Source organism: Aulonocara sp. 'chitande type north' Nkhata Bay, linkage group LG8, assembly GCF_057382095.1.
Source record: "Aulonocara sp. 'chitande type north' Nkhata Bay isolate Kocher_YH1m ecotype deep benthic linkage group LG8, A_spYH_male_GT1.1, whole genome shotgun sequence".
NCBI classification, from domain to species: Eukaryota; Metazoa; Chordata; class Actinopteri; order Cichliformes; family Cichlidae; genus Aulonocara; species Aulonocara sp. 'chitande type north' Nkhata Bay.
In genome coordinates, this window is record NC_141351.1 from 9,838,249 (window position 1) to 9,862,267 (window position 24,019).

The window sequence follows — 24,019 nt, forward strand, 5'->3', positions numbered from 1 at the left end:
ATCCAAACCCAAGTCTGTGTGCATGTCTCTCTAACATGGTCGGGGCTGCTTTTATTTCACTTGGACTGAAGTCTCACTAATAAAATACTGATATTTCTTCAAGCTAACAAGCTTTCCCTTTGGTTATATTGTCTGAGTGTAATGCTCAACCATTGGTAGCTGCGATGGTCAATAAATAAGAAGCAATAACACAGAAACTTTTTGAATATTGCCTGATACAATTTGGATAGCTTTTCGTTGTCATCATAAAACTGTCTAAATAAATGCGTCAGAATTATACAAGGGAGTCAAAACAGCGATATGTAGTTTGGAAGCATAATTCTTCGAGCACCCACATGTTCCAAAGGAGAGAGGAGGCCTTTAGGAGTCAGTTCACTGCCTTGACAAATAAATCCTAATGATCTAATCACAACGCTACGTGCCAAAGGAAGGGACTCTGTTATCGTCCTACGTGCATCTTCTCATATGCTGCCCATCCACCCACTGCGATAAACAGAGATATTTCCATCTTGGCTTTTTTCCCTCCATTCCTTCATTTGCACATCTCTGAGTCACAGTCATCGTTTCATCTTCTTCTTCTTCTTTTTTTCAAACGTCTCTCTTTTATTACTTTGCTCTCTCGCTCCTGTTTTCCGCAGAGTCGGCACATACAGAACTCGTCAGGGAGACAAAAATGAGGGAGGAATCCAGCGCTGCTTTTCACTTCGGTTGGCTCCCTGTGGTGTTGGGTTTGATACCATTCCCTCTGTGTCCCCCCTCTCTGTTTGATGTGTGGCATAAGGCTGACTCAACACAGCCAGATATACAGATGATGGATTTGCAGTAGAATTAATGTTGAGTTGAGCTGACAAGCACATGGAAGCCAGCAAATTATTAGAGTCTGTAGTTGGAATACCATGCCACTGAGAAAGGACGGGCAAAGCAAACAGTACCACAGACAGTTTTCACTTTCCACCCGCACTCGGTTAGGTGGGATGAGATAATTGTGAATATAATTTGGGGGAAACTGATCTGGGCTAAATGGCTATCACGTTGGGTAGACATGGTAACACTCAGCCGAACCTCATAATACCCCAGATGTCTGTGCCAGTTACAGGTGTCCCGAATCCAACGTGAGCCAAGGCACTGACCCAGTCAGTCATTAGTGAGACACAATCAAGGAAATACATACAGTACCATAATAATATTTACATGTCTCGGCAGCTGGTTTCATCTGATTTATAACCTGTAAGCCTCATTACTGACGCCACCCTCATCAGTTTACATGACCCACTAATAATGCTGCACAGAATCTTACAATTATCCTCTTAATCTTCATATAAAACTCCACATAATAGTCCAGCTGGCCTCCTGTGAGACACAGAAAAGCTGATAAAACTTTGTGGAGCCTGTATCTTAACCCCCTGTGCTGTTACATTCAGTACTGGAGCACTGCTGCGGGTCTGCAGAGCCTCATGTCTGACTAGTTGACTAATTAAGTGAGGGTTTGGAAAAGCGTGAATATACAGAGTGTCTATGTATTTCAGACTTGGTGTCTTTACAAATTACAGTAAATTGAAGATTTCTAGGCCTAGCCTGCTGGAGATGGACACCCCGCTAGTATCATGTTTAAGGCCTAACACTGACACACAAGCTCACGGCATCCCACTTTTCCCTATCCACCCACAATTGAGCATGGCGTCGAGATTCCAATCAGGGTTGAGCCAGCAGACTGAGAGGATTATTTATGCTGGAAGGGATAAGGAAACCTCGAAGAGGGAGAGACATGTGTTTGTGTGTTTATAGCAATTCTATACTTGTGAGAACCAAAGATTAAATATTTAGGCAAAATTTACCAAAGTTACTTTTTCCTCCAGTCTCCACTTACAAAATAAATTTATTTAGTTGGATATCTGGTAAATAGTTAACACACTGTAGCAAGAGCTAGATATAGAAGCTGGGAAAATATGCATATTAACATCTACAACTAGACAAACCTTGAACATCACGCACGTAGAACGCATGGTGTGAAGGACTATTTTTTGTTTCTAGAAGATGCATTTAGATCTGATGGCTAAACACTTTTATTTGACTGCAAATCGCTTTTAATTAAGAGGTCTGTAGAAAACTGTGAAAGTGAAAGCAGTGGACTGTTGATTACATTTTTTTAATGTTTGTGAGATGTGCAACATACTAGGACCAGTTTTGTTCTGATGCAAAGATTTGTAGCTATAGGAAGATGTGAAATGAGTATTTTGTATGTGAAACAGTTTTTTTCACTGAAATCTGTGAATTATTGTGATGAATAATCGTTATCACATTGATCATTTTGGCTGTATTCATGCAGTCGGGGTGGAAAATTTTAGTACAGCTACTTTATTCTGCAACACAGATTGAAATCTCATATTTAAGCTTTCTTTACATTTCTTTAAGGGATTTCAAGAATAGTTCTCCAGGGTTCTTGAAGAACATTCAAAGCTCTTCTTTGGATGCTGGCTGCCTTTTGTTCTGTTTTCTGTTAAGATAATCCCACACTGCTTCGATAATGTTGAGCTCCGGTCTTTGGGGAGACTAATCCATGACTGCTAGAGACCATTTAGATGTTATTGCATGGTGCAAAATGAAGATTGCCACAGCCACTGGCTGAAATAAGCTCTATACCATAACAAAGCCTCCACTGTGTTTACAAATGGTTTTAGACACACTCTGTCGTACCGCTCTACTGACCTCATCCATACATAACAATGACAATGATGATGATTTGAATCAAGAAATTCAAATGTGGATTCATCTCTCCACCTGTTGCCACCAATTTTCAGTCCAGTTCTTGTCTAACCTGGTATCCCTCAGCCTTTTCTTCCTGCCTCACTTCCATAAGAAAGGTTTTTGTACAGCCACTATTCAGTCTCATCAGAGACCATTTCTGATGAGGCTTCAGCAAACAGTAGACGGGTCCCCTCGGGCCATTTGTTTCTCTCAGATCCTGTATCAGGTCTTTATTGGATATGTTTGTCTGTTTTTTTTTTTTTAAGGACACTGCACACCATACAAAGATATGCCAAGTTTTCAGCTAACAGCTCTTTGGGAATCACCTTGTAGGTGCTAAAATACAAATTTGTCCCTCTCGACCTGTGTTATGTGTGGTATTTTTCAAATATTGATCTAAAGAAATGGGAAGAAATTATGTGTTTTTGCGACAGTCAGCAACAAAGCACCCAACGACACAATTTAAAATGGGCTCTTTGTCTGTTATATGTAGACACAACAGTGATTCATACCATGACCTGATTGTTCTTTAATGCTTGAATGATTCATAGGTCAGCATTAAGTGGCTTAACAAAAAAACAGCTTTCCTGTGAAAATGGTCAGGCACAAAGACCATATCATGGTCCCCATGTTAATCCTCGTGTTTAGATTCTTAGGGTTATTTAAGGTTTTTATTTTGATTTATATTCCTTCCTGAGCATCATAAGCATTTACTCCTTGTCATGTTGATCTACTTAATGTTTAACATTCGTGGAGATATTATTCCCCTCTGGGTTTCCCCTTTCTGTTGTTGTTCCTGCTACACTTCAGTAATCCTTCGCTTCCTGTGTTTTGGCTTTAGTTTTACTTCCCTTCTGTCTCATTGTCTTACCTTTTTGTGATTATTCTCACATGTCTCATTTCTCACAGCTGATTCCACTCATCATTTAGCCTTCCACGTATAAACTGTCCTGTCTCCCCTTGTCTTTTGTCGATTTGTCTGTAATCTTACCCCGTGTGTTTCCCCTCTGTGATCTCATGCGGATGCTGTTGCCTTGCTTTTGGACTTGCTGTGGAGTTCTGCTATTTAGTTTACTGGACCTTGCTACAGCCTAAATAAACGACTTGCCTTTTGTTGTTGGAGCTCTGCCTCTCTGGGTCCTCGAACGACATAAATCATGACAGAAAATGAGTGACAATGAGTGAAAAAGCAGCCAATGTCCAAAGAAAAACTCTGACAGAGCTTCAGGAAGCCTGGAGAACTGTTGCTCAAGGCCACTTAAAAATATACTTAAAAGTCTGCTTTCTTGAATGCAAAATGTAAAAACATGGAGGGTGGGGTAGTTCAAGACATTTGCACAGTACTCTACACGTAGATCACAAACTAGAGTGCCATTTTAAGAAACTGTCACAATTTGAGGATAATTATGCAAGTCCTGCAGTCTTTTGCATACCCAAGCACTCATGGGAACTCAAATTACTGTCATTGAGGAGGTTTTTAATGTTTTCTAAATACTTAACTGGTCTAAAAACATTACTTCTTGTCAGCAGCTAAATTATGAGGGATTCCTGAAAACAGGGGCTTTCATCATGGTCACCATGGTTTCCATTCTGGGAAGAGGTGAGATGGAGAATGGATTTCATCCTACTTTCCTTCAGTCATAGGTCAACAAAGGGAAATTCTTCCATAATAGGAAAACAGAAACGTAAGAAATGCAGTTCGGTTTGGTTTCTTAATTAATCCAGAAGTCGCCTGTTGAGAGGAAAAAAAAAACTTGATGGTCTTTGAGTGACCTTGTATTTGTGATCAGAGTTAAAACGCTGCGTTGGCCTATTTGTAGCAAAGAAGAAGAAGAAGAAGAAAAAGCTTAATCCTGAAATGATGGTTGCAGTTGTAAGCCAGCAAACTATGAGAATCCAAAGTGTTGAGATGTTTTTGGGAAAGCTGATCAAATTTTGATGTGTGGTTTCAATACTGGTTGGAGAGGTTTGGTAAAGGCCTTGTTGTGCAACATGACAGAAAGAAATTTTCCCTAAGAACTCCCTTAGCTGGTGTGGTTGCAGGGATGGAGTGTTTTTATGTGAGTTCGTGCTTTTGTATTGAAAGTTAGAATGGAAAAGGCTCTGCTCCGTAGAACAGCAATGTTCAAGTACTCTAAATCATGCTCTCCCTTAACGACTCTCCCTTCGCATTATCTTTCTCTTTCTTTACTTTGCACACTCACCTACATGCAAATACACAATTACAGCCTCGATGCTTTACCAACAACAATGGCTGTCTCTCCCCGCTCCATTCCTTGGCCTGGCAGCCTGTTGTTGGGAAGTTCTCAAACAACCCAACCTCACTGCAGCCAAACCACATCAAATACAACACGCAAACACGCAGTAGTGTAAATTCTGCTAACAGCGCGCCCTTTTCATGTAATGAAACAACACTGGATAAATACTGCAGGTACAAACACGCAGGCAAAACATGTGCGCGCACATATTCGCACTGGATCAACTGTACAAATAGTCCTGAGCTCAGACAGTCAGCCAGCAGCAGTCTCCTCCAGCCCGCTGAGTTAGCTCCCACTCTTACCACCATTACCACTATTGTAAATAATCCTCAGTATGTATTTACTTGGGGATTTCAGAAACCTGAAAAAAAGAAAAAAGAATGAGGCGAAAAGAAAAAAACCCTGGAAAAATGAAGGAATGTGTTTCACGTCGGTCAGTCAGCGGGAACCCTCATGCCTTATTGTGTTTCTGCTAGAATTTGCGTTGGATTGCTTTGGGAGATGAGATTGAGTCGTGCGGTGGATATTCACTCCATATCTGTGGACTCTGAGTTTGCTCGTTATGTTTTTTGCTTTTCTTTTTTCCAACTAATGCTAAAAGGGGGAATGGAAAGACGTGACGGCCGAGGTCTTTACAGCATGTAGGGCACATTGCGGTGGATCGTGAGATCATTGAAATCATGACCTGTTAAGTGTTTCACTCTGAAGTGTATATATATATATATATATATATATATATATATATATATATATATATATATATATATATATATATATATATATATATATATATATATATATATATATATATATGTACATATACACACATATATATATATGTGTGTATATGTACATATATATATATATATGTACATATACACACATATATATATATATATATATATATATATATATATATATATATATATGTACATATACACACATATACATATACACACATATACATATATATATATGTACATATACACACACATATATATATATATATATATATATATATTTTTTTTTTTTTTTTTTCTTCTCATCATAAGTTATTCCTACATCACCTACATATGAGAACAATTGCATGACGTGCTCCCATGAAGAATTAATCTAATCAAATTCTCTCTAAATTCTTCTCACCATGAAGGGACAGAAGTGTCTCCCAGCCTCTATGATGCCACAACTCAGATCCCTTATTATTCCACCCTGCCGTCTGTGTACAGTACGGGGAGCATAGACAAGCTACATAAAACCAAATTTTTGAAAACTATTTATAGTACAAGCTTTCACAAAGCTTATTGGACAATAAGAAGCCTACAAACAACAACATAGTGCAAAATCAGATACCAAATAAGGTGCACAAGTCTAACACCACAAGATGAAATATTTGTTTTGCTTTCCATGCAGTAGCAGATCTAGGGGTCTGTCAAAAGCTCTGTTTTCAGGGACCTAAAATGCCAATTATATGAAAACAAAACACCAAAACTCATACCTGCGTATGTCCAGATAAGACCTAAACCAATTAATATGGTTGGCAATTTCAATGCCAAAAACTAAAAAGGCAATTAACCAAAGCAATAACAGCTAATTGGCCATTAAATATACTTTTACCACTTTTATTTTTTTCTGCTTTGGGCAGAAACCTCCATGCCTCAGAGTTTGTGGAAAGCAGATATAAAAATGAATGTAATGTGAGACATTTTGGTACATCTGGTATTAAGCTTTGCAGAAGGGTTCTCAATCACTTGTAAATGATGCAGCGATTACCAGCTAAAGCACATAAAAAGAAGTTTTGAGTGATGCAACATCAATAAGCTTCCCTTCACAAGCACAGCAGATCGAAAGAACATTAGCAAAAGATCTACATGAGATGACTGGTCATGTGGTCCTTTATGGTGTTTAATTAACTATAGAAAAAGAGGTTTTAAGATATTTCAAGCCTGACTGTAGCTTAATGGTAGCGCCTTTGTACACTAATGTTCACATTCACAATGGGAAGCAGAAAAGAAAAGGCAGAAAACAAAGGAAATGATCGTTAATACGGAGGAGGAAAACATAATGCAGGTTTAACATTAAAGAGCACATACTCAGCAACACAGACAATGTCTGTCACATACTTACATTTTTTTTGAGACAGAATGAACGTCTGTTATCGTTTGTGCCTCAGGTTAATGATCAGATTTAGCACAGAAACATGTATTTCATGATGTTGATGTCTGTGCCCATGATGTTCCCCGTGTACTCTGCTCTATCATCACTTCCGCTTATTCGCTTGTTTGTCACAAATCAGTGTGCGGTAGAGTAGAAATCAAGCAGCTCTCTTTCCCTTAGCCTAGGCCAGACTTCTGTCACTTGACATCCAGCGATGGCCATGCTGATGAGTCTCTTGAATACAGCTGCTTGTCTCCTGGCAACAGATGCCTCCAACTCCGGCACACTGAGTGCTCACAGCGCCGGCACAACCGGCATGTAACAAACACCAGATATGACAAACAGTATGCATAAAATCTATAATGAATTAAATCAGCGGTCCCCAACCCCTGGGCCTCGGACTGGTACCAGTCCGTGAGTCGTTTGGTACCGGGCCGCGAGAGTTGAGGCTCAGGTGTGAAATGTATGATTTTCAGGGTTTTTATCGGTTTTCAGCATTATTTTGTTATCGTTTTTATCGTTTTTATCGTTAACTCGGTTTTCCTGGGTCTTTTCACTTGCGTTATGAATAAATCTTCTTTTTTTTCGGTACCGGTACTAGTTTTATTTTGTTGTATTTATCCGCGACACCTTAAAGGCCGGTCCGTGAAAATATTGTCGAGCTTAAACCGGTCCGTGGCGCAAAAAAGGTCGGGGACCGCTGAATTAAATCACACCTCAAAATCTACTGAAGTGGAAAATATGATACAAAAGTATCATTTATGGAAAAAATAGCCTAAAAAATGTAGAAGATATATTTGAGTAGACTTCTTTATCAAATACTGACTGATATTTATGTGTTTCATATGTAACTTCAGAAGTGCATAAACACATGTGTTTCTATGTGAAGGTATATGCACTGGCAAATGCAAAGATACATAGTAGTGATTGCATTCGATGCATGCTAATATGTGCAGAACCTGTGGCTGATAACGCTCCCTGTGTTTACTTACTGAAAATGGGTGACGTGAAGCTCTACAGTTTATGTAGTCTGATGTTCTCCTTCTTGTAAATTACATTTATTTAGCAATTTTTTTGTCCCTCTCTAAATTCTGGAAAATCCAAAGAGTACAACACTGAAAAACTGGAGTGACTGAGAATTAATATTGTTGTGGAATGGATTACTGGTCACGCACAGACATGAAGGGATTTACTGGCACCTTAATGAATCTGATGAAACTGTCTAGTAACGCTGATTACCTTAAACGAGTAAAAACTCAGCTGTCTAATGTTGTTCTTACCACACTTGGGAATTAAGACAGAGTCAGTTATGTAACACATTGTACCAAGTTCTATTTTTACGGCAGCATACGGCAGAATGTGCGTTCGTGGTTAGACGTGTCCAAACCAGTAGTGCTGATTTCAAGAACTAAATCTAGGAAGTGAAATCTGTAACACAAGGATGCGAGGGAATGGTGTGCAGACAGGTAAAGGTGAAGTAAATGAAGGGACTTACTTCTTATTCTGATTCTCCTTTCGGTCAGCTGAGCCCAGACTCTGGAAATAATTAAAGAAAAAGAGAGATCAGAAATGCTTTCAAGGATTTCCCGTCTTTAAGGATTCAAAGAGAAGTCTCCTGTACATACTGTGAAACAATGGGATGGTTCAGAGGTTCTAAACCTAATAAACTTCATGAAGACTGATTTGTTACATTAGTGGAGGTTTGTCTGCACTGGAGGCATAAAGGGTTACATCAAAAAGGCTCTGTACACAGTTGGCAACCACCTGCTCAACAGCGGAGACTTTCTGGTAATAGCAGTAATAATACAGTAGAAATTAATAATTAATTAATTAATATTATTAGTTAAAAAAAGCATGAAAATCAACCAAAGCATCAGTTGGTTAGTTATTCCCAATCAAGTCACACGTTGAGCTATCTTTTCTGTTCTCTTAACTGAGTTTCGATTATTAGACTTGAAGTGATCCAACTACCTTCTAGGCAACACCAATCAAATGATCATCAACATCCAGTAAGTGCCAATTACGTCAGTAACGACCTGGCCTCCAATGAAAAACAATAAGCTCTCTGGATAAAATTACAAACACTTATCCCATGGATTTGCTTTATTTGCACGCATTCATCAAACCGTGGCGTCTTCATGCAAGGTGGCGCGCACGGTCGTTTTAAAGGAAGCGAGGGAGAATAAACGTAGAGGGAGCGAGTTTAAAAGCCATTTTCCCGATGATGAAGTCAACCGAGTTTAGAAACTCGAACGACAAAACGAATACACCCCGCCGGCTTGCCTCAACGGGGGATGTTTGAATGCATCCCTCTGGCAAAGCCACACACAATGACACAAAACACATCTATAGCGGACGTCTATAAACCCTGCTGTCTGCATCCTTCTGAGGTGTATTGCGCTCAAAGGAGATGCATGCTGAGACAGCGCATACACAGAAATACCGGCACACAAACACAAACAACTGGCCTTAAGCTGTAGACAATTTTGGAGTGAAATTTTGTTGCTATTTTGCATATTTACCTTTGGGAAAGATACTAATCTGGACTCTTAAATGTTAAAAGCACTGTGGAGAAAAAAGTGGGGAATCTGAATGCCCTGAGGGAGCCGACCAAACAAATACTGTCAGTCAACACACTTAAACCCACTGCATTTCAATTTGACCCATCTATTCTCTGTGGTATAATCACAGGGGACTACAAGGAAATGTTTCTGTCTTCTGGGAATTAAAAAAAACCCCTCCGATGCTCAATGGATTACAAGACCATGAGCTTTAAAATTGCTCTAATATCCAAGATCCACTTAAAGCTAATGCTAGCAGGTTAATACACTACAATATTAAACATAACAATGGGTACAAGGCTCACTCTAACATTTTCAAGAATACCAAAAGACTGTAAGTGTGTAAGTTCACCTATAGGAAGAACATTTTACTGTGCATCTTGAGACACTTGTCAGTTCTTTATGTTTTGCTTTTAAAGAGCCAGACTTTCTTGCAATTTTTTAAGGTGGTCTTGAGCAACAGTTCTCCAGGCTTTTTGAAGTTTTACCAAAGATTTACTTTGAAATTTGGCTGTTTTTTCACTCATTTTCAGTCTGGTCTTTGTACCTGACCATTTTCTCAGGACTTATTGTTTGTTAATCCACTCAACACTGACTTATGAATCACCTGGGCATAAAAAAGCACCAAATCAAATGGACAAATAAGTGTTGCGTCTACACATTTGACACATCTTTAGTCGAATCTACATAAACTCAGTAACAGTCTGACATCTACAGCAGATAAACAGTATCTGAAAGTCATGTTATTATTAAATAGGGAATAAAATGCACACAGAAACCTAAGACATCTGGCCCTTCAGTTGAGCAATCTACTATTAGTCAAAGCCTCATCAGAAATAGTAAAGATGGCTGTTAAGAAGACATTCTTAAGGACAGGATAGAGGGAGAAAAGGCTCACATATTCCAAACAAAAACTCCTCTGAAACTCAGGTCTTATGAAGTGATGAATCCAAATCATATTTTTGGTTTGAATCAGCAATCCACCCTGCAATACAATCTGGAGTGTCTGATTGGCAGCGGCTTCATTTTTCAGCATTACAGTGGTTTCAGACACACTCCTAATGCAACACAAACACCATCAGTCATGGATTAGCCTCCCCAGAGCCCGGACCTCCACATTATTGAAGCAGTGTGAGATCATCTTCACACAGAACAGAACAAAAGGCAGAAACATCCAAAGAAGAGCCTTCAAGAAGCCTGGAGAACTATTCCTGAAGACTACTTAAAGACATTAAAAGAAAGCTAGGAGCTTTCAGAGGCTGTGCCGAAAAATAATGGTCATTTTACATTTTATCTGAACTGTCTTAAATGCAAACAACACAAACAATCAGTTTGCTTTTTGAAGCTCAAAAAGATGCAAACGTTTGAAAAAAGCATCCCCTTCCTTTTAATCTCAACCTGAACATCACAGAAGTGTTTTTCTCTTTCTTTTTTGGAGTGTGTGTGTGTGTGTGTGTGTGTGTGTGTGTGTGTGTGTGTGTGTGTGTGTGTGTGTGTGTGTGTGTGTGAGTGAGTGTGTGAGTGTGTGCTTTCATGTAAGCAGTGTGAGCTGACATTTTGACCAGCCAGTGACTTTTCTACTCTGGCGCTCAGAGTGTGTGGATATGAGTGTGTGTGCTTTTATGTGCTCACTGCTATGACATTTTGACCAGCCTCTCTGTGCATACATGTTTGCATACAAGTTTCATCCTGATGGAGGGGACAGGATACACCACACAGAGTGATTAACCTTTCACCTGCCAGCTCGCCCACAGTGCCTTCAGGTAGTACCACTCTCCCAAGAGGGATGAGGGCAGGTGGGTGTGCATCATTTGAAAGACAGCTCTGCAGGGGGTGAAGGAGGGCTATTTTAGAACCTTAGAACATTAATGACTCGCAGCTAAATTGTCTGCACACGAATATCACTACAGCATTACACAATATTAGTATTTTACACTCATATTCCTATTTTTAACATTAGATTGCCTCTTTTAAATCTTCAAATCAATTTTCAAGCACACCGAAAGTAAGAGAAGAAGGATCATCCCTCGTATTTGAGCCATTACAGCATCTGTCCCTATTACACTTTTATTGTTTTATCTTGGCTGCTCATTAGTTTTACTTTCAGTACCTGAAATCTAGCATAAGAAAAAAAACCGAACAAATAAAATCAGTCAAACAATCAGTCGCTCAGTCTGCACCTGCTCACCTCTTTCTCCCTGTAGCCACAGAAAGCATCACCAGCAGTCAGCTGAGGTAAAATACAGGATGAGTTATAATCACCACTCCTTTACCAAACCTTCAGCCTACATCAACATGAGCAGCGTGCATCGCACCTGACAACTGCTGACTATTTCTGGAATGTATGGAAAAAATTCATCTGGCTTTTCCTGTCAGCTGTGCATAAAGGTGCTGTAATTACTGATATGAAAGAGACCACACGGAGCGGTCAGGAGTCTGATAGCAATAAATACAAAACAAGCAACCAGTTAAAAAAAAAAAATCAATATCTCAGCAGCGTGTTTGAATAGGAAGGTGTGTGAGCACATACCTTTACAGTACCCAGCACCCCCTGGTTTCTGCTGGTAAATCACATTCACACCATATTCTAAATGTTTTAAAAGCACAGACATGTTTATCTCTAAATATTTCCTCATTAGCAAAACAAAAAAAGAGTGAAACATGAACTACACATAAAGTAAAAATGCACAGGCAGCTGGCAAACTATATTTGCAAAATCTGTATGCACTATTTGCAAACACACACAGAGACACTGACATACCTGCTGAGTCCAACCCAGTAAACCCAGTCAGAGAACGCTATTCCCACTCTCTCCCTGTGTTGCTTCTCACTTCTTCTACAAAACCCGAGGTCCTCACTGCGCCGACTCCGATTGCTGTTCACCTGTTCAACTTCAACTCTTTAGCTCTGTTTCTCCCCCTCGGTGTTCAACTCTCTCTGTTTTCCTGTCTTGCTGTCTGAAGCTTTTGGTCACACGTAAGGTTTGCGAAGCTTGCTCCAGTGGTGGCTGCTACCACCACTGACTTGTTGTACTTTAATTGTAGTTGCTAGGCGATAAGCTTCTCCAATTCGGCACACAGTGTGAAGGGGAGGATGGAAGGGAGGGGGGGGGGGGAGTGAGAGAATAGGTGGTGGTGGTTGGGGGGGTAAATGCTCATGACACAGCATAGCCTAAAGAGAAGGATGGACGATTTGCAGGACGGGAGGTAGTTGAGAGATATGCACAAGGAGAGGAGATCTCACATAGCAGGTGCACTTCCTTGTTTTCTTTTAGCGGCCACTGAGTGCAACCTGGAGCAGCAGCGCACTCAGAGGATTTGCTGTAAATACTCTACATGGACAACGGATTTTAGAGAATTCCTGTGTGCACATTTCCTCACCCTTTTTTTCTGTTTTATTAAGACATTGTTCTTTTCATATAGCACTGCATTATGTTTGAAAGGACAACTGAGAGCTCAGGTCAACAGCAATTAGTTTGTTATCTGTCTGAGTACTTTACCCCAACCCAACCTAAATCTTGCTTTTGAAGTACACAGGTTTCTAAAGCTGATAAACTATTTAAATCAATTGTTTTTCTGTTTGCAATATGTTATCTAGCCTATCTCTATCACAGCGTGGTGCTACTGTTCTGCCTTGTTAACAAAAATCAGGACCTGTCTTTTAATCTATCTATCTATCTATCTATCTATCTATCTATCTATCTATCTATCTATCGATCGTAGTTTGTCACCACTACACATGATTAAAAATATATTTAATCATGTTTCTGACAAATAATGTTTCTGAGTCAGGGTTGAGAATCATAGCTTCCTTTATTGCTTAAACTAAGAACTGGTGTTTCCCACATGCCACTGACTCACACTGAACTTACTGGCTTGTAATACTCTCAAGGCATTCCCTGCAGGGATGATACTCTAGTAACTCACCGAACCCCACTAACTGGAAAGCCTCATTTACTGTGTGTCATCACTGTTACATTATCATTATTGATTTAAAATGAGTCCTTTGGCTTTTATTCTAAAGAATCAATTGTAAGTCACTCACCGTAACCAGCAGGACTACAGAAAAGCACGTATAACTTAAATATTAAGTTATTTGTTTGGTCTCTATTACAGATGTAGGTTATTCTCTAAAAGAACATATATAGTATTCCTTAAATAATGATGACGTTCTTCTGTTGTTAGATTGGATTTTTGTTTTTTTCTTCAGATTTTGGGGGGAAATGTGTCTGGCAATGCATCATGTATGACGTCTGCAGGACACACAGTGGTGACTTCTTGACCCAGAGTTCAAAGGAATTGTTCAAGACTATTTAGCCATCTTTAAACATGCATTACAGGCCTGAACTTTCAGAAATTACCCACCGGATGTGGGTGAATGTGAGAACAGACGTCTGATGGAATCTTTACCAGCTCTCTGGTACAAAATACAAAGTGATTGCCCATGGCACTAATTTGCACTGATGCGAGAATGGCGAAGATAATAACCCAATGGAGTCACAGTGAGCAAGCGGGCATCATGTGTTCTGTGCTCCTCCGGGCAGGTCCCTTGGACCAATCACATGGAAGTAAACCATTTCCTGCTATGTCTTAAACTCGACATTGTCCAAAGATCTTGCATGGAAATGGCTTTAGAGACATGGAAACCTGCATGTCTAAACAAAATACTATAGCAAACGCCCCCACCATGCTTAAGACTTATCTCTGGTTGATGTTAATATAAGTCAGTACAGTAATAAAATCTACCTTGTCCTTAGCTGTTTTGGTTAAGTTTTTGTGTGTACGTAAAGGTGCATGCAAGTGTTATTCGCCACTATTTGCAAAATAGGCTGGATGAATCTGTAAAGCACCAACCAGACTCACAAGATTTTTTGCTTGGTGAGTGTTGGATGGGATAAACCTCTGCCTCCACATCAGTCTGACTTTAGACAGTTATTAGACTGAAAACAATGAATGGTTGCTTTCAATGCCAGAATGGTCATACAGCATTGATTTATAACTTTAGCTACAAAAATTTAAAATAATTTTGGAAGATGGGGACTTGAGGACAAGATGGTTCAGTGGCTCAGTACTGTTTCCTCATAGCAACAAAGTCCTGGGTTTAAACCTGGTGGCTTGTTGTCGACCGTGTACAGTCCAATGACATCCATGCTAAGTTAATTTGTGATTCAGAATTGGCTGTACCCAGCCTGCACCCCATCTGGGGCAAATTCCAGGCCCCATGCAACCCTGAATGGATGAGTGATAGAAAAATTGATGGATATATCCCAAATTATCCATTCAGAGTATCAGTTTGTCCATATTATCAGACAACTTTTATCCATTTGCTGAGCTATCTATTTTTACAAAAATTCAAAGAGTAATAAAAGGACAGGAGAAACACCCTTCAACTATGTTATGAATGTTGATAATGTATAGTTTGACCACTAGAGGGCACTCTACAAATTAACCTGTTGGAACGCCACAAGCGTGCATTCTTAAATCATCAAATATCCATTTCGGTCTTAAAGATTAGATATCAGTTGGGACTTTTTCTTTTGTTGTTTCTTGTGAAGCATTAAGCGGCAGCTACCTGTGGATTACTGATCATGAATAATTGTCAAAAGCTGGAGGATTCTCTGGGAAATTCTAAGACATTTCTGCTTAAGCAGCTTGTTTACCCACATTTACACTTCTAATTCCAGATGCACACTCTCATTAATAATTCTAGCTTTAAGATAAATTTATCATAACAAATATGAGATCATGTATGACAGGACAACACAAAGGGGGTGAGTTTTCTCACCCCCAATTTGTGCAAGCACAGTATACCTTCAAAAAGAGTGGACTTGGTTACAGACCCTGCATGGCTTTTTGCATTCACCCAGCAGAAAACTTGTGAGCTTGGCTGCTAATCTCTACATGTGTGCGAGGGTTGTGCAAGTGGCAGTAAATCCTTGCTCGTGTGTTCGTGATATTTGCTCATGAAAATTTTTTATTGTTTGCCTCGCTCATGAGAGAAATTAAACGCCATATAAATGTAAATGTAGGAGACAGAGCATATATGTGCGTGTGTGCATGGTGTACTCTGACTCACTGTGTGTTTTCAGTGCCTGTGGCTGTGGGCACACACAAATCTCTGCCACCTCATTGTCTAGGTGAGCAATGTAAGCATCCTGCCACCCGAGCTGAATAGTGGACATTACTCATAGCTGTTGGAAAAGTCAACCATATTGCCAATGTTCTGAAAGGCCAAGCAGGAAATACTGTCACACTTTCTTTTTTTATCCTTCCATTTCCCATTGTGTCCCTCCACCCCCTCCACCCCATCTTGTTTTACTCCAAAAAATAAAATCCACCTGCCAATTTCAGCCTCTGAGACTAGAGGAGAGGCAAGCAACCCGCTCGCAAAACTGAGGGGGCCGTAGCAGGTTGTCCAAACACCTGCCAGTCAAGTGAGGCTTTTCTAACAATAGCTCACACACACAATACACGCAAATGCAAATGCGCACACCTCTCGCTGTCATACTTCTACGCCTCCAAACTCACATTTAGCAACATCCTTTAAGGGCTCTCAGTGGGTTCCTGGTAGCCCTTTAGTAAATCACTCCTGTGCAACCTTGTGGGAGAAAGTGTGACAGCTGACTTGGCGACACACTACATGCCCCCGCAAGCCTCCCAGTGACAGTTTGAAGAAAATACGTCAAATAGTAATTAGTCAGACCTAAATTTGGAGTATTTCTGCTGGATTTGTTGAAATGTGTGTTTAAAAGTTGATTCGATTTGCTGTACGATATATTTTGCTGCTGATGGAGTGATAAAAGCACTCTAATCTGTATAGAGAAAGTAGAAAGACATTCATTACTGCAGCTTTATCACTTGGAACATTTCACAGTGCCAAATGAATAAAAAAAATGCACAAACAGTTTCACTTCCAACGCTGTGTCCAACAACCAATAATTGGCCTTCAAATTAGCCAAGCTGTGACTTTTAGGACATGTAGAGCTGTAACTGCTGTGCTTTTTGTGCGTGATCAGTTGGCAGATTCGGAGGATAAAAATTCTGCATGCTATGGCAACAAGGCGCAACCCAATTAGAGGCTCCCAGTCCATTAGCAGCCGGGAGCCTCCTACACATTGTGTTTGGCTAGGGGGGGAAAAAAGGTCAAGAAGGTGAAAAAGAGGTTGAGTTTAAAACGAAAGGAAACAGCTTAGATAGAAATTGTCAGGTAGGAAAAAGAAGCAATGTGCGGTAAAACTGAGAAAAAAAGGTCAAAATCTTTGGTCTCATTATAACCAGACAAGGGTACAAAAATACACTTTCTGTTCTGCAACACTCGACAGGTGTTTTGAGGTTTAAATAAGCGTCTCATAAACCAAAACAGTTCAAATAATTTACAGGTCTGTTAACAAAATACAAAGAAAAATATACTCAGTCGAATGCAAGGGTGAGGATGCAGAGAGTGCGTTCCTTCTTGTGCTAATCATTTTCCACTGTGCTGTTAGACAGAATTATTAGGGCTCTTAAAAAACTCAGACACTTCTATGACAGAAATAAAAAGGGAAGGGAAACAGATGTCACCGGACAGGCAGATGTATTAACAGCAGAACAAATGGACAGAACTGACATGAAAAGCTAGTTGGAAAGGTACGCATGTGCAGATGGGGAAACATGGTGCAAAATCACTGCTGTTGTTGCACATGTGTGTTGTGATTTCTGATTTCCCTGACCAATCAGAGCACGTCAGCCATACCGGGTGATGAGCGAGTGACAGGCTGGGTCTTCTCCCCCTTTTACCTCACTGTCTCCAGTTTTATAATGTCATTATTTGTATAGGATTCCCCCTCCCAGATCTTGTGGTCGGGGGACCAAAGGGACCAAAACATGGCTCATAAATCAACACAGCAGAGACTATGGATATTTACCCATAAATCATTGCGGCGGAGCCACCTACAATCAGACTAATAGGGCTGGAAGACGTGCTGTCATCCAGGCCATGATGTCATCAAGCCCGAGCCTTATGGTGTTGATGTTGGTAGTGGGTCGTTGGTACTGTGTGTGTGTGTATGGGGGGGAGATGCTGAGGGTGGGGGATGGGGGGGGGGGGGGGGGTGTCTGAGTATGTGGTGGTAGGTCTACAGTTCTGCTTATGTAAGTGTCTGTGGTGAGTGTGTGTGTGGTGTATGTGGGAGGCAGGATGTCTGTTTATATGGGTTTGTGTGTACTGGGGTGGCCAATGTGTGTGTGTGTGAGCACGTGTATGAAGATTTGTCTGTCAGTACACACTTTCATCATGTGCATGCATTTGTGTTACACCGATCTTTACACTGTCATATGCACACGCTCAACTCGCACATTGAAAAGCACTCAAACACTGACATGCAGACACACACACACACACACATTAGTCTTGTGGTTATTGCTGGCTTACAATGGGTGTGGGATTCCATAGAGAAAATCTAAACAAGTCGAGCGGTTAGCACGGGTCTGCCACGTTTCCACACAATGGTGCTCATTGACATAAATAACTGAGGACTTTGTGAAATGAGACACCCATTAACTTCTCCTCCATAGATAATTGTCCATTAGATGTTGGAAGAGCATTGCATTGAGAAATAACTCAACTCTGACGCTAAATGCAACTTGTAATAATAAAAAAAAAAAAAGAAGTCACATTGTGAAAGCGGCCTGGAATCCGTTAAGATGGGTTGGCTTTTTTTGTACTATCACCCAGCCAAGCACTTGGATTATCAACAAAGAAAATTATGGCTTGTTTTAGGAGCCTGTGCCTATGCCTTTGAACATGGAAAAGATGACAACAAGGGGAAAAAAAAGGAGACAAAGATGAAGAGGACTGCAAATTAGAAAATGAGAAGAAAGGCAAATATAAATTATTGTAGAAGAAAGCGAAAAATGCAGTCCAAGAAACACAAGCAGCAGAGAAAAATGAAGTATTTTCAAATCAAAGAAAAATATGAACAAAGCGCAGGAGTTCCTAGTTATTTCTTTGCTTCTTGAAAGTAAATATAACCAATTATGATGACTAATAAATGTCCGCAACACGTTGAGCACTGACGTCACCCCTGACGTAGACACTGGTAACAATAGCCTTCACCTTTGATGAACCAGCTTTGTTGTCGGACCCACGTATTCTCCCTACCCTGATGTGCCCATATCAGTGCTTCACTTCCACTTACTGTCATACGCCTCACTCTGTGCGCGTGCTCTGGTTGGATGCGTCACAGGAACATGAAGATAGGACAAATGATCCAAAGTACAATGACTCATTCACAAAAACGAAATGCCTCCTGCCTACGTCGCTCCGAGCGTACCACACACAGTAGCAAAGCAGGCGCAGCAATAAGGGGTGAGTCAATTCTGATTAAACTATTGTGACGATAACAATCTGCACGGATCATCTCTGAGGTGAAAAACAGATCTTACAGGCAATGACACGCATCAGTCGGGCCGACATTAGTTGTCAGCATTTCGTCTTATTACAGATTATTATTACAGATTCTAGGCGATTCCTTTGAAGTTGTTGGGAAGCCGTGCCACAGAAACTTTAGCCCAAAGTGAAGCGCTTGGTCACATCTGTGATTTAACATCCACAAACTTGTCCTTCAAACCTTGGTGCTCACACAAATGGGTGACAAATGAAAAGAAGAAACAACAGTCTGTGTCTTAGCGAAGCCACCGGAACAGAAAAATACTCTTACGTGGTCCTCAATGATAGAGATGGAGAGTGCGCTCTAACACTGGTCACGATTTTTCCTAACTGTGTTCATTTCTGGCTAAGATATGATAGATGTGACTCCAAAGGCCCGAACAAATGATTCACATCATTTCCATACTTATCAAACCATTCAGGGACCCTCCTGTGTGCCCAATGGACTGTGATAAGGCCATCCCAAACAAGTCCACTTCCTTTATGACGGAAAAACTTCATCAAAGGATAAAAGTAATCACTCCAAACAAATTTGACCCTTTGTTGTAAGGGGACAGCAGGACCCAACTCGCTCAAGCACAACACTGTGGAGTCAGTTTTTCTTTGTCATCCATCCGTATGTATATACAGAAAACACACTGCATGGTCACACACATGCACTTCGCACATTCCACTTACTCATGCCAATGGCAATGGCTCTATTTATTTTCCCTCATTAGTTTTAAATGGCCCATCCAGACATTACTGTGGCCCCTGCTTTTAATCATGAATGCTGGCGTCGTCCTCTTTGATGTCCTTATTCAGTCTGCTGGCCAACCAGCAAGCCAACGTATCTACTGCCTTCCTTTTCTGCTACCGCAAACTGCAAATTCTGCTGAACTCTTCTTAGTTCTTTCTTAGACTGAATCACACATCAATCAAAAATAATCTAAAGCATTGATGCACTGATGAAAATTACAGGACAGTTTAAGTACAGCTTTACTGGTCAATGTAATATAAACACTCACTGCTTAGCAGAAGGCTAACCTCTACTGTAATTTTACGGCAATCGTGGACGATTTGACTGATCAAATGTTTTTAACTAAACTTTCTCTTGACAATTTGTAGTTATCAGAGATCCATGACAGTTGATGATTCAGGCATACAGGGACTATACTTATTCCAGTAAGTTCATCGACATTTCCAGCCTTTTTCCACATTCCTTTCAGAAATTCAAAGGATAAGGCATCACGAGGGTACAGTGTCCTGAAGTCACCACCTCACAGCAACAAGTCTCATAGAAATTTGGACAACTTGCAACTCTGCCTGACAAGTTTGATTTTAGTTTGTTACATCTGATATGACATTTGAGCGTTGTCAAAGCATGCATGCTAACATAGAGTAAATGGATGAAAGCTGTATGGGATAAGTTGTGGGTAAGATTACACTGCGTACAAATGAATGCGGTTTAGGTTGCTGGCAGTTTCTATAATGAGCACAAGACTTCATATCATCAATGCAAAGATCAGGAGAAAGCATTTTCTTAACTATCCAGTTTATGGTTATGGGGGAGGGCTATCACTATGAATCACTGCATGAGAGGTGGGGTACACCCTGATCAGAATGGTCAACCATTGCAGGGCTAACACATAGAGACAGACAGCCACGCTTACTCACGTTTAAACATACAGCCAATCTGAGACTATCAGTTAATCTAACAAGCATGTCTTTGGACTGGGGGAGGAAGCTGGAGAATCCAGGGACTATGCAGAGGATGCAAACTCCACACAGAAGAACTCCAGCTGGCCAGCAGGTGACAATGTGGAACCTTTTTGCCGTGAGACAAAAGTCCAAACCACTGTGCCACCTGCATTAAACATGACATATGAAAACATGCTGATACTCTTGAATATGTGTGTTCCAACTTGAAGGCTCACTGCGAATACAAAGGAGGCATATTCTTTAGTGGTCTTTGCTTAAGTGGACAAAAAGACTTCTTAGATTTTGATAGAAGGAAAAGAAACTCACTGCTTTCACCAACAAGGGGAGAAATAATTATTGGACCCCTTGCTGAATCTGTGAATTTGCTCTCAAAGAAATGAACGGTTGCTTATTTTTATGGTAGTTTCATGTTAATGCAGAGAGACAGAAAAAGCACATTAGATAAACATAATAAGCTGATTTTCATGTCATTGAGTGAAATGAACATTTAATCCTCTGCAACCCAGCCAGAATTATGCCTCCCGCAGATTGGCTGATTGCAATCAATCAATAATTACAGATACTCCTGATCACAACAATGTGTACAAAGTACACCTGTCCACAGAACCAGTTTCTTCCATTCCAACCTCCACCACCTGCACAAGGCTGGAATGAGCTACAACACCATCAGGAAGAAGCTTAGTGAGAAAGTGACAACTGTTGGTGTGATTATTCAGAGAGGGAAGAAATATCAAATGCCCATCAGCGGCCCTCCAAGATCTTTCCTTATGGGATGATGATGACTATGAGAAAGTTGGTGGGCCAGCCCAAAACTACACGGGATGACCACAGTCCCAGCTGCCTTCAGACACCCACTACACTGTAATGGATTGAAATCTCAAGAAGGCAGCCTGTATTAAGTTTACCATTGAACCAAAGTGGTCTCGGCAGAAAGTGCTCATTAAAATGAAACTACTGAAAAAAAATTATAGAAGTCTAAGTTTGCAAACTTAGAAATTCACAGGCAGGGTTTTAAATAATAATTTCTCCCACTGTACATTTAATTAAATGTACTTTATCCATGTTGATGCATTGTAAAATGAATTTACACCCCCCCTTGTGACATCACCAGTCTATGTAGTGTTTGTATTCAGCATAGCAGGGGGTTGGCCCACAGACACCAGGTCCAACAGCTACTAATTAGCTGTTAAGAAGGATAAAAAAGGCTTTGATATGAATGACAACATCACAGCAGGACCCGATTTTGACTGGAGGCCTAAACACACACTGTGAGCAAAAAGGGCACTTCATTGTGGTGCGTACTTGGACTCATGCCTCCATCTCTGATATGCAAAAAAAAAGAAAAAAAAAAAAGAGAGAGAAAGGGCAGGTGACTAATGGGAAATTTTGGTCAAAATGGTCTGAAAATAACTAACAATTAGTTTTCATTTAGCATTCATGTCATCGTTGTATTTATGTAATCATTCAAATTCACAGATGGAAAGAACCTGGCTTTCTTCTTTATAATCACCGATTCAGAAATGTGCTGTCCAGCATTACACTATAAACTGCAGGCACAGCCTAACGGGCAGCATCTGCTGCGATGCTGCTAGGTGGCACAGTGCTAACAGCAGTAAGTTTGTGTTCCCTCCTGACCCCAGAGTGATTTATTCAATTTTAATACAGCATGTTTGCTTTGGAGCGCGATATGTATTTGGTCATGAGACCATTAATAGACTAGAAAACACGTTGAAAAATGAGCTCGCTGACGTGTGTGTTTGAGCACTGTATGTGCCGGAGTGTGTGCGCCTTTGTGAGTGTGTGTGTGTGTTGCAAGAGTCTTGAGGCCCATGCTGTCACTCAGCCCAGCTCTCAGGGTGGTCTAAACACTGAGCCTTTTTGACTGAGTCACACACGCACGCACACGCACACACACAGACGTGCATGCACAAACATACGCAGACAAACAAACAAACACTCACTGGTGTACATGTAATAACATACATAACAAAGTATACATAAATATATGGCCATATATATGACCATAATGAAGCAATCAAATAACCTCAGCGCTTCCCCCTCTTCCTGTCCCAAACCGTACGCCTAAATATACCGCGGCGGACTCCATCGCGTAGAGGCAGAAACGGCGAGTCCAGAGGAAAGGACCAGCGCTCTGCACAGTGACCCTTTCATGCTTCACATTTCTTGTGGCGAATGGTTTCACAGGAAGGATGCTAAGTTTGACAGCATGGTGTATTAGCCAGTAAGTGGCTGTCATTTGGCACCTTTTTTTCTGGCAAGTCAGCGAGGCGACCATTAACAACCATTCTCTTACCAGAAGAAGACAGTTGAGGCGAAACCTCTCGATACCCAGTTTTTTCCAAAAGCCACCCAAGCTTAGGCTGTTTTGGCTCTTCAGTCAATTGCATTACAGTGGCATTGATTAGAATCTGTTTCTCCTTAGCCCAGCGAGTAATAAAGCTCATCCCCAAAAGCACGACAATTTCACATTTGCTCGTTCAGCAGTTTTGACGATTTCACAAGTCGGAGTATCTGAGATGACAGCATTTCTTGTAAACAGCACTCAGCCGAGACAGCTTCGAATCTAAATATTTGCCTCCTTTAGCTCCACCAGTTGCCACTTCAGAGACAAACTGCATTATGATTGCTTGCAGGATCGTGGTGTTAAACAAAAAAAAAGAAAAAATGATCAAATGGGAGAGCGCGAAAGAAAAGGGGGTCTCTTTGAGCCTGTGTGTATAATTGGAGCGGGGAAACATGGAATGCAAGCCGTGCAACATGAAAGTGGTGCAAAAGGTCCCGGTGTTGTGTTTGGTGACGAGAAGTGAATACTCCTGTCATTACCAACCAGAACAAAAATGTAGATGTGTAACCAGAGTGTCAACAGACTAGCAACAAAGAGATAGGATCGAAAATAGGTTCAAACGTGAGAAAATGTCTGAGCACGGCACCATGGATTGATTTTTCCATATCCTCCAAAAAGACAACAAGCCACAAAGTGAATGCAAAAGTGATTTAGTGGGGCTATTAGCACTGAAGTATCTGGATTAGCTCTACTTTCGTCTTCCAGGTGAGGGGGAAATGAGTCATTAATATCTGAGCCATGCTACATGCTTCTCTTGCAGCATCACAGCTTGCACGGAGGGGAAATGCCCGGCTCCCCTCCCTTTCCCG

General features: G+C 40.7%; 1 protein-coding gene across 4 annotated transcripts in view; it reads right to left on the bottom strand.

Moving 5' to 3' along the window:
• ankfn1b (ankyrin repeat and fibronectin type III domain containing 1b) overlaps positions 1 to 24,019 on the bottom strand; it is a 157,340-nt gene that overhangs the window by 48,994 nt on the left and 84,327 nt on the right. For 2 of the 4 annotated variants that reach the window (XM_086303387.1, XM_086303386.1), the window contains one exon: positions 8,653 to 8,693. In XM_086303387.1, coding sequence (XP_086159513.1) covers positions 8,653 to 8,693 — 41 coding nt within the window. Of the gene's footprint in view, positions 1 to 7,127; positions 7,615 to 8,652; positions 8,694 to 12,479; positions 12,682 to 24,019 lie in introns of those variants that run through there. The other 2 variants (XM_086303389.1, XM_086303388.1) reach the window with 2 other exon arrangements.